This window comes from Globicephala melas, chromosome 4 (genome assembly GCF_963455315.2).
Source record: "Globicephala melas chromosome 4, mGloMel1.2, whole genome shotgun sequence".
Lineage (NCBI taxonomy): Eukaryota > Metazoa > Chordata > Mammalia > Artiodactyla > Delphinidae > Globicephala > Globicephala melas.
The window spans coordinates 68,672,789-68,689,327 of record NC_083317.1 but is presented as its reverse complement, the minus strand read 5'-3'; the positions used below and the strand labels follow the sequence as shown (position 1 = coordinate 68,689,327).

Here is a 16,539-nt window from a genome sequence, read left to right as displayed (position 1 = left end):
ATTTTTAATGTCTTTTAAAATTAGGATATATTTTATTTTTCACAGTAGCACGTACAGACATTTGAAAAGTTGTAGCAGTATACACACGTTGGATGTGCTGTTTTTTTCAGTCCACAGACCAGACTTTGGTGTAGATTGTAGGGATTCCTAGACACCATGCTCCGACACCTTCCCCCCCAAACTCACCCCCACCCCACGAGGCAGGACCCTTCAGTATAAACCATGACTCAGTGCCCCTACTTCACCAATATTTGGCATCATCTCAATTATTTTAGGGAGTTGTTTTGAAGAGTTGTTTATTTAGGCCAAATTTTGAGGCTGACCAAACACATTTTTTTAGAACATTCAGAAGCATACTTGCTTTGGCCCTTTTCAAAAACTGGCTTGTAAAACCTGAATTTAAGCAGTGGGTAAACAGGGAGATGTATAAACGATAGCTTTCTACCAAGTAATCAGTATTGGTGGGGGTGCATCTTTCTACTAAAGCTGGCTTCGAACCTCAGTAATGAATGTTTTGTTTTGTTTTAGGTACACTCTTTTCATTGTGCTGTACCCAATGGGAGTGTCAGGAGAATTGCTCACAATATATGCCGCTTTGCCCTTTGTCAGACAGTCTGGCCTATACTCCATCAGTTTACCTAACAAATACAATTTCTCTTTTGACTATTACGCGTTCCTAATTCTGATAATGATCTCCTACATTCCAAGTAAGTAGATGTTTATGCATATATTTATTTATGTTTCAGAAATTGGCTCAAGAATAACTAGAGTGAAATGCCTTTGGTTGTTTTTACACCGTAAATCTAATTTATTGGGAACGCTTTGGTTTTTGTTGAATGCCGACTGTCAGAGGGAATTTTCTCTGGTAGTAATTGAATAAAGATGAACCCTTCTCAATACAGCTGCCAAAATGCAGTCCTTCTCAGTGTGTGTTTTAAACAGTGAATTCCAGGATAGGTTAACTGTCTATTGGAGGAGAGTACTGAGTGGAAAACCATTAAAGACCTTACCTTGAGTTTTTCTGTCTCTTGAGAACTGCTTGTTGTGGTATTTGAAAAACACTGTAAAGAGATTTTTACATTTTTACTGTATCAAAATAGACAGTTACTTCACTTTTAAGGAATTGATAGTTAACTAGAAACAAATAAAATAAAAATAGATTAATTTATTTTTTCTATATTTCTTACTTTCTTGTTTGGAAATAAACAGAGCCATCTGAATAGGACATAGTGTTATCTTCAGGATGGTTTCCAATTATTTTAATAATTCTGAAGGTTTAAATATATGGATAATCAAACATGTCTATCAGCACATGAACAGAGAGAAAAAGCCATGTTTGAGGCTTCTCTGAAATGAGTCACGTTTGCTGAGGAAGAGTTGTTTACTCCTTTTCTCAAATTCTGATGTTCAGTTGCAATCCTATGATTGATTTCCACATATCCAAAAGGATCTTGTTTTACCCAAGGACACGTAAAATTAATGTTTCTTCTCATTTAGCTACTTCCATAGGCATTGTGACTCTGAATCTTATTTTAGTCTGTGAGAGAGATGCTATGTTCTCCCCTAAACCTCAGGTTGAATTCAGACTGGAGGGTTGGATTTTTCTTCAGCCCACAGAATGAATCATCTTAACAATCATAGGTGACATGTTTGTGTCCCCCTGTGGAAAATTGCATTTCATGCGTTGTGAGAAAAAAAGCCCACCCCGATTTCATGTGAACGTTTATCTTGGAGAAGTTCTTGGATGCAGTTCTGCTACATGACTCATTTTCTACTCTTATTAGTGATCAAGTCCTCCTCTCTGGTGCTAGAACCATGGTGGCTAAAGGCCATCTCTCTTCCAATGTAAAAGGTAGCTGATTTTCAAACAAAAGATAAATATGGAAGAGTGTAAAAATTTAAGTAGTAAAAATTAACTTAGAGCTTTTCACCTTTCTAATTTTGTTCCCCTAGAGTTTCGTTCCCAGTCTCTAGAGCAACAGTTCCTAATTGCAGTTTTGCCACACCCAGGCTAACACATATCCCAGCGAGCACCACAGGATTTATTTAAATTCAACATAAGTCTTTGAATGGCGATAGATGCTGTATTGGGTAACTGGGAGAGGGGCAAGGAGAATATCATGAAATCAAACCAATAACAAGGTGCTGCGTCATTGTCAGAAATCTGGGGCCCCTACCTCAGAGTTGCTGCAAGGTTTTCTGTCTGTGGAAGAGGAGGAGGGACTCTGTTCCAGGAGCAGTTCTCCAGGGCAGCCCGTGTCTGTCTGCACCTCGGAGTCTTCTTTGTGCTCTGGTGGGCAAGCAGTGCTGCCCAGCCTTTTGCTTCTGCCTGCTGACCTCTCAGCGTAGCGAAGGGGCCTGGTCAAGCACAGGAGGATAGGATGATAAGATTCCTGAAGGAAAACAAGCCCAGTTCTCTGCGATTGTCCTTCTTGGCCTGAAAAGAGAGAAAACACAGACCTTAGAGCCAGCTGTCTTACAGGGAGTAGGGCAGCGCTCTCCTCTCAACAGACGTCTGCTTTTACCTCAATCCTTCCCCCTTCTTCCATTCTCAGCCTCTTTTTGATAAGAGAACTTGGCTTGGTTAAAAGCTGTATTCTTTCATTTCTAAGGCAGCTTAACTCTTGTAGAACAAGGACAGGGATTAAAAGGTTCCCTCCAAATCCCTAACTCCCCACCCCGGTCAGGATGGTCATGCAGGCCATATTTGTGTCTGCTGGCACTCACTATGCTTCTGGCCTGAGCCAATGGCCCTGAATGTTTTCAGTTGTTTAGGTTGTTAATACTGAGACCAGTTTGTACAGTTCATTCCAGCCAGCTGCACATTTCCAACTTTCCAAAACTTGGTATTTATGAGAAGAAAATGCAGAGTTAGGAGAGGTTGCTGTTGATAATGCAGCTTTCTTTACCAAATTTGGTTTCCTTTCTACAACTTACGTTTCTTTTAACCCTCTTTAATGGGGAGTTAATGATATACATATCTTACATAAAGCAGCGCCTCTTCATTATGGTCCTGACCTGCTGTTGCATTGGTGCACACATAGCCCGTATTGTGTGTGGCCCATGAGCCGCAGCCACGGGAGTTTTCTCATATCGAGGTGCTTTGGAGTCCCTTGCAAGATGCTCTTTTCCTCCTCTGCTGCAGATGCAGTATGAATATGTACAGTATCCACAGGACTCAGTAGACATCTAAGTCCTGTTTACATCGCCTCCCCCCATCCTTGTGCAAATTGGTGAAAGTTAGCTATAGGGGTGTTAGCTATAGCCTTAAAAAGGCTGTAGAAAGTTAGCTATAGCCTTAAAAAAAAGGCTGAGAGAAATGAGAAACAATGAGTAGGGTGAGGGCGCCAAGAAGCAGGGCACTCTCCACGTTGTCAGTAACCATAACCGCACCTCTGATTTTTAGAGGAGCAGAAGAAACTTGCCCCAAGCAGAGCATTTCCAGTTGCTCTCAGCCTTCAAGTCTTAAGAGAGCCCATTTCCTTACAGGAAGGTGGGTCCAGTGACACGCACAGCTCCCTACCCCGACTCCGACACACCAAGCCAGACACACATAACGTGCACAGCCGCCATCTCCACCCTCCATGTCCTGAGCTGTAAGAGCAGAGGGTAGACTCCTAAATGGCCCGTTGGCAGGTGGAGATTTTCAGTGTAGTTAAAAGCAGTAGCCATGCATCTGGAATTGTTTCAGCCACTGTAGTTGAATTCAGTGTGAACTTGTGGGTAATTGAGATGGAGACAGTGTCACCCAAGTTCTGGTCACCAGGGAGTCACTCTCAGAGCAGTAGAGAATTTCCAACCCAAGTACCCCCATTCTCCTGGCCTCCCCCACACATTCTTTCTCTTGAGCACTGAGAAACCTCTGGAAGATGTAAAAAAATGAAAGGGCCATATCGGCTCTCCAGTTCTGACCTGACCCTCTGTAGCCAGCAGGCCCTTGCCTGGGGGATGAAGAAGGTGTACTTGGCCGTCTTTGCTGCCACTAAGGGCCTAATGAATGGCTTCTGGATCGCTGTCCTCCCTCAGAGCCTGTGGGGCTACAGCCACCTTATGAGTGGCGTAATAACTAATGCAGCCAGTGGAAAAGTCCTTGGTGTACTTTGCCTCAAAGTTTCCCTTTACTAAAGTAGGTCTGTAGAAATGTGACTGGCCACACATTTTCAAATGATTACAATTAGCATTCCTTATGGTTTAATTATATCTTTACTTCCAGTTTTTAGATTATAGAGCTTGTCAAATTTTCTGGCTTTCATACCAAAATAGTTCTCTCACTGTTGAATTTTATGCACAAGCTGGGTCTTTTCTGTGAATAACTTCCTGCCTGCAAATAGTGAGTGGAGTGGATGGCAGCCCAGTTCGGCACTGGGGCCTCCTCTGCAGTTTGTCAGATCTGTGTGCACACACCCACTGATGTCTTGGAGTACTTTGGGAGGATCATTTGACATTTGGCCAACTTGGAATTCATTTAAAAAGGAAGAAACTGTGAGAGGAGAGTTGGCAGTAGTAGAAATTACCTCCCCCAAAACACAGGTTACTGTCTAAAAAATAGAGATTGGAGCGGTTGGGAAGGGAAGGAGGGATAGTGTACATCCAAGACCATCTCACTGGAGTTTTTCACATGGTTTTTGAACCCCCAGTTTACAGTGACCTTGTGAAGGTCAGGTAGTTGAAACTGGCATTTCCCAGCAGGGACACTATAAGCATTTGGGATGACACAGTTCTTAGTCATGGGGGACTGTCATACTTTGTGGATTTTGGCATTCCTGGCCCCTTGTGCTGAATGCCAGTAATCTACCCCCTTCAATACTCTCCCCCCACCCGCATTTCTAAAGACTCCCTAGGGAGGCAGGACCACCCTATTCATTTGAGAACCAGTCCTTTTTAAAGTAATCTATTAAATGACCAAGAACAGAATCTCCGGTGCCTGAGGGCTTGCTTTTCATATGGACTTTTTCCTCATCCAGACCTCGCTCAGTGGTGTTCAGATCAAATGTCACAGCGTTCCTCCCCCTCTTCAGTCTTCCCACTCAAAGAACAGCCTTTCTCTGGAAGTACTTTCAGGAGATCCTCCCTGATGACAGTGCAGTAACAGAGAGGCCGAGACTAAGAGTCAGGAGCCCTGAGCCTGGTCCTGACTCTGTCAGTGATGTGCTGTGAGACCCCAGGCACGCGCCCATCCTCTCTGGGGCTTGAGTTCCTCCTCTGTGAACAGGAATAATAACTCCATCACTAGATTCTTCCCCTAGTTGTTGGGGAATCAGAGAATAAATGTGAAGATAATATGAGAGAGTGTAAAGAGTATCATTTGGCGGCTCTGTGGCATCTTGATTGGTAATGGTAATGTCAGTAGTGTCTGTCATTCCAGTCCACACTACCCTTCCCCCTCGGCTAAAGCGGGAAAGTCAGTCCCTCTGTGTTTTTCCTCTCTCTCCAAGCCCACTTTGTTACCTTCCTTAGTTGCTGAAAGAGAAAGTGGTCAGAGAGTCAGAGAGGACCTCAAGTCCATGTGCTTTACATAGAACATGTGATTTTAAATCATCTCCTTAATGAATTCTTTCTTTTCTTTCCAGTTTTTCCCCAGTTATACTTCCACATGATACACCAGAGAAGAAAGGTCCTTTCTCATACTGAAGAACACAAGAAATTTGAATAATTCCTGCTTCCTGCACACCCCCAGAAACAAACTTTCCAATGACAAAAGATGCTGCAGACTTTTTCTGTTCCCAGTACGTTTCATAGAAAATAAGTAAGAACTTTTTTTAAAATACTAAAAAAAACCAAAACAAAACAAAAACCAAAATCCAGTGTCACGTGGGCCTGGGATTTTATAAAAAACAAAACAAAAGCTGTTACATAAAACATCCTTGCTGGTCCATCTCAGCATGTTCTTTCCACCAGAAGTTCCCAGTACTTATGACGGCGCTGGAAAGGGGTTTGGCGTTTTTTATCCTCCTGTTTCCTTCATGTGTCTGATAAATAAAGATCTGTAATACTAAATACTTGAGCGTTACAGTCTGAGTAATGAAGTTGTGCCCGCTCAGTGCCCAGCTTGCAGCAGCTATGTTTCAGTCTGCAGTGTGTTTAGCATTCCCTCTCAAAGTGCTTGACTGCATGCTGGAAGCCATTTGTCCTCTGGAATGCTCTGAAGTTATGGCTGGGACCTTCCCCCCTATCTAGTGAATGACTTATACAATGTATATATGTCTGTGAAACTTTGGAGTAGTGCCTATAATCAGAAAACAGCTAGAACCCTTTTGTTTGTTTTCAGTCGAGTCATTACTGCCTGCCACTACGAAGTGTGCCTGAATTTAATAAGTATGTGTATATTGTAGAGAAGCTACTTTATCTGGGGCTCAGCCTCAATCATATTTTAACAAAATGACAGTTCTCAGAAAGGGAAAGCTCAGTCACTAGTCAGCGACAAGTACCTTTCACAGTACCATTCTCAGAACACCCTTGAGCAGGGTGTTTGCCAAGAGCAATTCTTACTTAGGGACCTGACGCCAGTCTAGTCGCACAGGAGTAAAGAATCCATTAACAAAAGCACACGGAAGGCGTTACTCTAAAAATGGAGTCTGGAAGAACAGTCAGGAATGGGTTCATATGCTCTTATTATTTTACCTTCACATTTTCATTCATCTCTTCTGTTTGGATACTTTTCCTAATTATGGTCCTGTGTAATTCCCACCAAGTTGTAAGTCCAGAGGCAGTGAAATGTTCCAGTTGGGCAGTCATGAGCTAAAAGTAGTATTGTCCCCACATTTTGGATCAGCCAAGAAATACTTTGGACATATGGACATTGTCTAATTAACATGATGTCGCCATACTTTAATTGCTAAACTGTGCATTTAAGGCTCTTCAGGAAAGGGTTGGATAAAAATGTAAAGCCCAAGTTTAGATGTGCATTAGATTTTAAACACAGAGTGTTCTTTGTGCAAACTTCACCCCCGTTTTTTTTAATTGGTTGATCTGTAAAAGTCTAGCTAACTGACTGATTATCAATTAAAATATAATTGCTAATATTAGAAGTGTCGTAATGGAAAACTAATTTTTAAATGCTTATTTTCATAGAAGCTTGAAAATTAAGATGAAAATGAGAAGAAAATATGCAGCCTATAATTTAATGCAGGTAGATGTGTAATAAATTATTTTTGAATTAAACATTAAAATTCTGCTTCTTAAAGTTAGCACTCTTAACTTGGGCGTGTTGAGATTAGAATCTATTCTTGTATTTGATAAATAAAATATGTGGGAAAGATTATTTTTCATGCTTTTTCTTTTTATTTTTCCAAAAATGTATTTCTACTATAAAATAGAATCAATTTGGGTTATATTAGCCTTATTATTAATTTGAGTAAGATTTTTTTCATTTGTTTTTGGAATAGTTGTAGAAGATGGGATGAGAAATGTAGGTTTTCCAGGATTGCTGGCTTGGGGCTTTTATTCGGGCCTCTCTATTATAATTTGTCACTGTGAAAAACAGCCTGTCACAAATAGTGGTTATGCATCAAATTGAACTTTGGCAACAAGAACGCAGCGAACAACTCCCTTCTCAAAAAGGGTCTCAACCCCAGTGTGCATTTTTGTCCATCAACATTTGAAATGCTCGTTGAAGATAAGTAAGCCATGCCACCGTGTCCTTCAGTCACCTCTCTCAGTAACTGGTTTCTTTATCTCTAACATGAATTCATTTCTCTTTGGAAGTGGTGGTGTTCTCTTATGAATTGAGAACATTTAACCCCACCAGATGTCACATCTTCTTATAAAGTGTGAATGAGGAAGGTGGTGTTTTGGTGGGTATTTTGTCAGACTTACCGTTTTCATTTCAGGGCACAGTCAAAGGCATCAACTGCCCAGCCCCCCACCTGATTGGGTGTTTCAGATCCCCCACTTCGGGTACCACCTTCTGGCAGAAAATTCTTTGAGGTACGCGGTAGTGCTTTGTAGACACGAGCTGCTAATCCGCATCTTGCTGTGTTCTATTTGCTAAGGTTGGGTTAACACGTACTGACTATCATCAAAGGCACCGTGGAGAGTTAGTCATGGAATAAAGCACATCCTTCCTGATGAAAACGTTCCTCTGGAGCAAACTTCTGACAGGAAGGGTTTAGACAATGTAGCGTTAAGGCATGTGAAGAGATTGTGCCCTCACTTCCACTCATGTTTCTGGTTATTCGTTTATAATAAAAGGTTGGCATTGATGTGGTACAACCTGCAAATTATTTTCAATTCTGAGTTTCAGATAAAACGTTATAAGACAATATCAGTACATAATGCTCCTTTGAAATTTGGGTAAAAAATTATACAACCATATATATAGTCATTTTTATATTTTTTCTATGTTGGGAAAACCAAAACTGTAATTTTATAAGTCTTTGATTCACTAAAATTATATAATTTAAATGTATTTTTTGTATATTTAGAAATAAGGAGTTCAAAGACTATGCTTAACTTTCTATGCATGCATTTGGAAGCTGTTTTTACCTGATAATGTAGTAATAAGTTGTATTCATAAAATACTGATCTGTGTTGCATTTCAAAATAAACTGGTGTGTGCCCTGCCTGGATTTGAAATACTGACCAGTGAGTCTAGTGATTTTTCACACTGCATTGGCCTGAGAATGGTGTTGTAGGATTACGGAAGAGTTACAGTTCTGTTAACGGATTCCAGCTCTTTCTTTACAGTTTTAAAATCTATTTCTGCTATTCACTAATGGTTCTACACTTACAGGAAAAATAAACAGATTATATTAAGAGGTTTCCAAAAAGTCATTCTTCCTACCAGTCAGTCTTCAAGCTTACCAAGCCAGTCTCCAACCTGGCTGCAGAAGGACAAGACAGATTCCTCATATAGGTGACCAAGAAAAATAAAAAATTAATCAGTAAAAGATTGAGGGCCCTTTTCTTACAATGTGTGTGTGTGTGTTTTAATCTAACTTTTCTAATGTAAGTGGAGAGGGGAAATACTGTTGCCCAGCAATGTTCATCTTATAATAAAACCAGTACTTGGTCAAGTGGTTGAGTACCTCCTCCTGAAAACAACTCCAAATACAGAGCAATCCTGGGCACTACTTTACACACTGACGTCCACAGTAACAGGTGGGCAGAAAGACACTGAGAAGGGTACTCGGCTCAGCCACTTCTGACCTGCTAGTACTAGACCCTAGATTTCCTCACCTCATAATGAAAGTGCTGATGCGTCCCTGTGCCGATCGCTTTCTAGTTATTTCTCTGGGTGATCTCAGGGTGCCTCCAGCAGGGACATGCCCCCTCCTGAGTCTGCCAAGTTTTTCTCAGAGTTGTCACCGTTGTCCAGGACCGTGGTCTTTGTTCCAAAGAGGAACATTTTCTTTCTGAACACTGTCTGGTCACAGGCATTACCAGCACAGTGGTTAGGACCACCTCTCTCCTCACATAGAGTTTAATCTGCTTCGGAGACAGGCTTTCATTTATGAAAAGAAAGAAAATTATTTCAACTGAAATTGAAGAACGGAGGTAAACTTAATAGTAGAGGCTACACAGAAAACACAACCTTTCAGTCTTAGGGTGGTGATGGGAAACCAGCCAGGGCTTTGTAATTTGTCATTGTCATATTTTATGGCAATTATGTGTACTGTGTTAGCATAAGCCCCAGCCTGAGGAATTACCATTGGTATAATTAAGAGACCTACTGTTACACACAGCGTTCCGAAAATACTGCTGTGTTGTTCTGTTCCCTTTAACAAGAATGAAGACTAGCTTTGCAATTCCTCATTTTTTTTTTTAATCCCAGCACTACAAATAGACTGGTTCGTTGTTATACAGTTTAGTGGTGAAGAAACTGTTCTAAACAACTATTAGCAAAAATAGCCACACCTATTAAACATTCCCCTGCCGGCAACTGGGAACCAGAGTTAGAAGAGAGAGCTGTCTGGGGTTATTTTTGACCAACACTTTTACTTTAAACATGTGAGAAACTAATCTTTTTTTTTTTTTCAAATTTAGAGAGATACCCCGATACCCCTTATTGTTATAGGGGTAGGTCTCATTACCAAAAATAATCTTTTTTTCCCATAAAAAGGCAATTCACCTTAAAAGTCACTTGATGAGCAAAAATAAAATGTGAGAGGCGGTGTACTTAAGCACCTAGTACCCATTTCATAAATCTGCTTATGTTTGGAAATTGTGTTTTCTGTTCACTAATTCCAGAACATGGACTTATTACAACGGCAGTGCTTCCACATCTATCTTTGACTTTCGTGGATGCAATCCAGATGCATTTCCAGATGCTGGACTTGGTTAAAACCCAAAGGCGATTTCCGCCTCCGTGTTGTCGTAGCTGGGCTGTCCCGCTGGAGGGCAGCACCTCACAAGCGATCCGGGGCCTTGGGAGTCAAAGGCGTTTGGAACACAGCTTCGGTCCAAGGGCGCGGAAGGGGCAGAAAGGCGCACTATAGCAAATTAGTCACAGATTTCTCTTGTCCATATAAATTAAAGGCAGCCCGATCTTAAAGCATATTCTGGAGGGGTACAGGAAATAACACTTTTTAGAGCAAAAAACCCCAGCTCGGATGCGTGCTTTGAGGCTCCAGCTATTGTCTTCCGCCTTGGGAGACCTCCCCGGCTGGGACCCTGCAGGCTGCCTGGCTTTGAAATGAGAGATTTTGGAGCTGGTCGTAAAGCAGGTGTTAGTGCTCCTGTTTAATGGAGAGCCTGCTTGTTAATCTTTGAAACGTTCAGGAAGGTCAGTTCCCACTCTTCTGTCTGTGGATATTTTTGGAGGGTGGCCGGGGCCATGAAAAAATGTCAGGCCACCTTATAAGGCCGTGTCTGGCCCCGAGAATGCTTGTCTGCAGCATGTCCAGTACACTCTGTGGGTGTGAGTTAACTTGACTCTTGGACTGTGAGTTTTCTCATAGATTTAAAATACTTCTATTCATGCCATGGATTATTGTCTCTTTAACAGCCTTAAAGTCTTCCTCAAGAGCTGTTTAAATGACACCGATTTGGGACATACCAAATAGATAACCAAGGGCACACGTAATGCCTCTACAACCACACTAGTTGACTGTGCCAGGGCAGACAGGGATAGTCTTACAGCAGGTGGTTTATTTAGCCAATGTATGTCAAAGTGAAAGCCACAGAATATTAGTTATGAGGGCATGGGAGTATGGATATGCTGGGGGGAGCGGTTCTGTAGTTTAAGTTGAAACAAAGTTTTCTCTCCTGCTGTGCTTTTCAGATCTTTTTGCACCTGAATGCAGTTTGTGACTCTCCAAGAGATGGGGTGCTACTGCAGGCTTTTCGAAAGCTATTTTCAGTCTTTATCCTTGAAACATCTTCAGGGCTAGAGCTCCTTGAACACCATGAAAAATACTAATCTGTTAGCAGCTTTCCCCATCAGAGGATGTTAACATGTCCTGGGGGCAACAGAAAAAGAGATGCACGAGGGCTTAGCCTGGGATCTGGGAAGATTTTCCTTGTTTTTTGTTTTTAATAAACCACCATCTCAAATAGGTAATGAATTACACATGAGATTGAGAACCCAGGTGTCAGCAACCCTGGATGGAGTCTACCATTTGCTACTTTCTGGTGCGTCTAAAGGGAGCCTACCCGTGGATGTGAACTTATCTGTCTGAGAAGACCCAGCTGGGACCAACAGCCCCAAATTGGATCAGCCAACTGTCACTCCCCCTGTGCCTACACCCCAGTTTAAGTGCCTGCTGTCAGCCCGTTACTCAGGCTCATGTCCTCTTTGAGGCTCCTGGTGTCAGGAAATCATCTCCCTGACTTTACCCTCATTCCTGAACGTCACCAGGTGACGGCTGCTTTGTCCTGGTGTGCCCTGTTATCTGACAAGGCCTTAGAGTTCCTTTCGCTCTGGGTGGCATCCTCCCCATGTCAGCTCACCACCTAGATGCTTGGGAGCCAGAGAAGCCATCACTCTCTGTGCAGAGGAAACTGAGGCTCTGAGAGGGCACGTGACTTCTCCAGGGCCACATAGTGAGACAGCTGGGACCAGTTCTCTGCCCGCCCCCCCCCCCCCCCGCCAGGGCAGCTCCGGGGCTATGCCCTGCCCTCTGCTGCTCACACCCATCCATGGCTTTCTGAAGCTTCCAGCTCTCTCACTGTTCCCCATCTCTCCCTGTTCCCCAATCTCTCTTGCCCATGACCCCTCAGGCTTCCCATCAGACTCTCCTGCCAGACTCCACCATTCTTCTCACTGTTATCAGAACCCCCGTGCCCCTCTGCCCTCCCACTGCACCCTCTTGGCAAAACCCTGAGCTGGGATCATCCAGCTGCTACCCTTCGCTGTGCCTCACCCTTGGGGCTGCATGGCTGGCACTGCCCATGATTCCCTTTAGACTCCATCCTCCTTAAACCTCTGACTCACTCCCAGCCCAGGATAACACCCCCAATTTCAGAGAAATGTGCCATCAGGTAGCAATTCCTTCAACTTTCTATCACCACGTCTATAGACTTACCTATACTGAGCATACCCTTTTCTTTTCCTCCTGTCCAAAGTTAATCCCCTCCTTGTGTTCTAGATGTTTCCACCACACACACACACACACACACACACACACACACACACACACACACACTTAGGGATCTCACTCCAGCCATCCCATCCTCTCTGTACTTCCTCTTTGCCGTCTCTTCCCATGGAGTGCCTCCTCATCTTGGCTTTGACCCCAGCCCTCCACCTTCTCTCCTCCTGTTCTCCTCTGCTTCTCACCTCCCACTCTTCCCGTCGCACCCAGCCTGGCTCTTCCTGTCATGCCACCGACACGGCTCTGTTCCAGGTCACTAGTGACCTCCTTGTTAGGAAATCCAGTGTATGCTTTGTGGTCCTTGTCGTACGGTTGAAATTGGGGTACTACCTGCTGGATGTTAGAAATAATGATATGGTTTTGGAGTAGACTGGGGGCCCCAGCAATACCCAGTCCTGGCCCAGAACTCTCATTTTTTCTCCATGCATCTCTAATGAAGGTGTATGTGAAAGAAACAAGGGGGAACCAGCCAACAAAATGTGTAATGGTTAACTGTGGCTTGAGCCCCAGGGGAGCATTCTGGTAAGCTCCTCATAGAACACTCATGCTTCCTAAACCAGTAAGAGAAGTAGCTCAGACTAAAGGCAATCGTGAGACCTGCTCAGCTTACCTCTCACCCTGTTGTTCATAGGTCCTACCACTGTGATAGAAAGCCTGACCCAACACACCACCATCTCCAGGGAAGAAGTACTCACAGATGGAATGCCTGTGCCACCATGCTTGGCTCCAGGCTGGCCTGGGCTGGGAAGGACAGGAAAGCATCCAGGGAGAAAGAGCAGATTTGGCTCTGCGCACCACCTAATGGCTAGAAGAGCCAGAAGAGAGACCCACACCCCTGTACACCAACCTCCTAATGATGCCCATTGACTCCACTCCCTCTCGCTAGCAGATGGAGCTGCATCAGAATCTCGAAACTGAGCACAAAGATTAGCATTCCTCTTCCTTGGGAAGGAGCCAAGACATGCTGAGGAGAATGAAGAGGGATCTTGGAATGCCTCCCAGGAAGCCAACATGGTTCTCGAAATGATCTTTGCTCTGGACAGCCCGCTCCTCTGGTTGCCTCCTGCCTCCTTGACCAAACTTGCTCAAGTCTCTGCCAAAACCCCCTGACTCACAGGTTGAGTGCATCAAGGATCGCCCAGGGTACTTGACAAAATCAGATACCTGGCTCCCTCAAAGCTCCTGAATCTGAATCACTGGAGATAGAGACTGGGGCTGTATTTTCACCCAAGCTCCCGGGGGATTCTGGTCCAGGGGCTTACTCTGAAGAACGTTGCCTTCAGGGCTCCTGACCCTGAAGGTTCCATCCTAACTCCTTACTTCAAATCTGAGGCCCCTGATCACCAGCCCCCGGAGCAGATTTGGCCCTTGAACATGTTCTCTTTGGCCCACATTACTTTTTTTTTTTTTTTTTTTTTTTGGCGGTACGTGGGCCTCTCACTGCTGTGGCCTCTCCCGTTGTGGAGCACAGGCTCCGGACATGCAGGCTCAGCGGCCATGGCTCACGGGCCCAGCCGCTCCGCGGCACGTGGGATCCTCCCGGACCGGGGCACGAACCCGCGTCCCCTGCATCGGCAGGCGGACCCTCAACCACTGCGCCACCAGGGAAGCCCCCACATTACTTTTTTAAATTGAATCAGTTGTGAACACTTTAAAGTTGAGACATGTTATGTAACCATCTAAGAGAAATCAGAAGATGAGGCAGCAAGAGTCACTTTCCCATATGTTGGGCATCGGTGAGAACCCAGGAGGGCTGCCCATGGGACTGGGTGCTCAGGAAGGGATCAGGCTCAGGCCACGGTGCCCCCTGTCACCGCCCAGCCAGGCCCCTCTGGAGTCTGACGCAGGAGCTGGAGAGGAGGAGCAGGGCTGCCACGGCTTCACGTTTCCTCTCTGTGCTGATGACTGCAGGCCTCTGACTCAAGCCTGCATCCGTCTCAGAGCTCTACTAGACCCCTTCACTTGGGCATCCCGTAAGCGCCCAGAGCTCAGCCTATCCAAAATGAAACTCCCCGCCTCCCCCTGCCACAATCCCTTCCTCCTCCCCCGTCCTAGTCTTTCCCACCTCACTGGATGGCATCCCATCCACCAGCTGGTCAAGCCAAGAACCTGGGGGTCATCTCCCCTCTTCTGCTCCCTCACTGGCCCTCACTTAGTTTTTAATCAGTCGCTAAATCCTATTGATTCTATCTCCAGAGGATCAATAGAATTTATCAACGTCCCTCCTCCGCTGCCTCTTCTCTTATCTGGGCCACCACCATCTCAGCTGGACGGCAGCAGTGGCCTCCCAACCGGCTGTCAGCTTCCACGCTTGCCCTCCCCCCAAATCCATTCTCCATACAGAGCCAAAACAGCCTTTTCAAATGCAAGTATTATCACGCGTTCTCTGTCTCAGCCTGCAGTAACTCCACTGTTCTTGGTGCAACGTCCAGACCCCTGAACCTGACCCAGTGACTTTCTGCGACCTGTGTCGGCTTTGTCTCCACCCTTCTGCACCCCATGTTCATGAAGACCTATCAGGCCCTTGGGGCGCCTGGCTCTCACCTCCTGGTCTTTGTCCAGCACATTCCCTCTGCTGGGAGGTTCTCCCTCTCCACCTGGTGAATTCCTTCGTGTCCTTCAGGAGTGGCTGTGGCCTGGCCTCCAGGAAGTGCCTGTCCGAGGTCCTAGGACCGGCCCTGGTGTACTTCCTGGATGCTCCCACAGCGCCAGGGAGCCAGAAAAAACCAGGAGCCCCGTTAAGTGAGAGTTTCAGGCAACAGTGAAGTATGTCTCATGCAATATTGTAATTTCTGAGGCCACTGTGACAGTGCTTATATTTCCCTCCCATTTCTCACTGCCATCTTTTCTCACCTGTTTACCTGTCAAGACTGCAGACTCCACAAGGGTGGGAACTCCTCCGGGCTTGTGGACCACTGTATTCTCAGTCCCTAGGCTTCTACCAGGGTCTGGGGGACTGGCAGGAAACAAAAACAAATGATTAAATAGGGTCGTTTCAGATACCAGTAAGTCCTTTAAAGAAACTTAGGAAGTCAATGTGGTAAGAAGGGGCTGGGCCTGCCGCTTTGGCTCATGTGTTCAGGCTTGGCCTCTGAACAGGGATGGATGCAGGATTCGATCCAAATTCCACAGATCCCAAAGCGCACAGTGGTTTCCCTCCACCATGCTGTCTCCCTGCTCCCTGGAGCACAGGGGCATTGGCAGGGGGCAGGGGGTTCATTTAGGATGACTTACGGGGGGTACCCCACCCAGATAGTCTCTCAAAGCGTACAGCTGCCGGCTCCTTGGAGACTTTTGGTGCCCTTGGGTCCCCTGGCAACCCCCTGAACCAGGCTCCCTGAGAAGCCCAGTGGATGCAATGGGAGGTGGAGGTCCAGGAAGGGCTCCACCTCCTGGGTTCCAGGCTGCAGCACTCTGCTTGACACCTCCAGTCGGAGCCCTGGGGGTCTGAGCTTAAAACCCTACCTCCCCACCAGACTCGGCCTTTTCCTCAGGCGCTTCTCATTAGCCGAGCTGATGACAGCTGAGAGTTTGGTTACGAGGAATTCTCACAGCCTGGGGGTTGCTTATCCGCAGCAGCTCAGGACCAGAGCTCCTCCCCGGAGCTGGGCTGGGCCCGGCCTACAGTGCCCAGGATGCCCAGATGTGTGCCCACATGCCATGGGCATCTCTGTGCACAGGCTAAAGCCTACATTTGTTTGATTACCTCTGCCTCTTCTCCCCTGCATTAGGACAGCTGATCAAGCTGAAAGCTCCAGGCGCTTCTCATAGCCTGCCAGCTGCTTGAGGCTGCTTCATTTCATATTCAAAGTCAGGAGAAGATGAGCAGCCCCACCTGCTCCACGGAGAACTGTCACTGAACACCACCCACCTCATACCTTCCCAAACCTCCAGCCCATGTTGTACACGAGGGAACCATGACATGTCAGAACCGGAAGGGGCCTCAGAAGAGCATCGTCACCTGCAGCCTCCACTTGTCCGGAAACTGAGTCCAAGGAGAGACAGG

At 45.5% G+C, this 16,539-nt stretch overlaps 1 protein-coding gene across 1 annotated transcript in view; it reads left to right on the top strand.

The window, feature by feature from the left end:
• Positions 1-8,574, top strand: part of HACD2 (3-hydroxyacyl-CoA dehydratase 2) — a 91,782-nt gene extending 83,208 nt beyond the window's left edge. The window contains exons 6-7 of the mRNA XM_030858442.2: positions 529-707; positions 5,571-8,574. Coding sequence (XP_030714302.1) covers positions 529-707; positions 5,571-5,653 — 262 coding nt within the window. The 3' untranslated portion in view covers positions 5,654-8,574. The remainder of the gene's footprint in view (positions 1-528; positions 708-5,570) is intronic.
• The last annotated feature ends 7,965 nt before the right edge of the window (positions 8,575-16,539 follow it).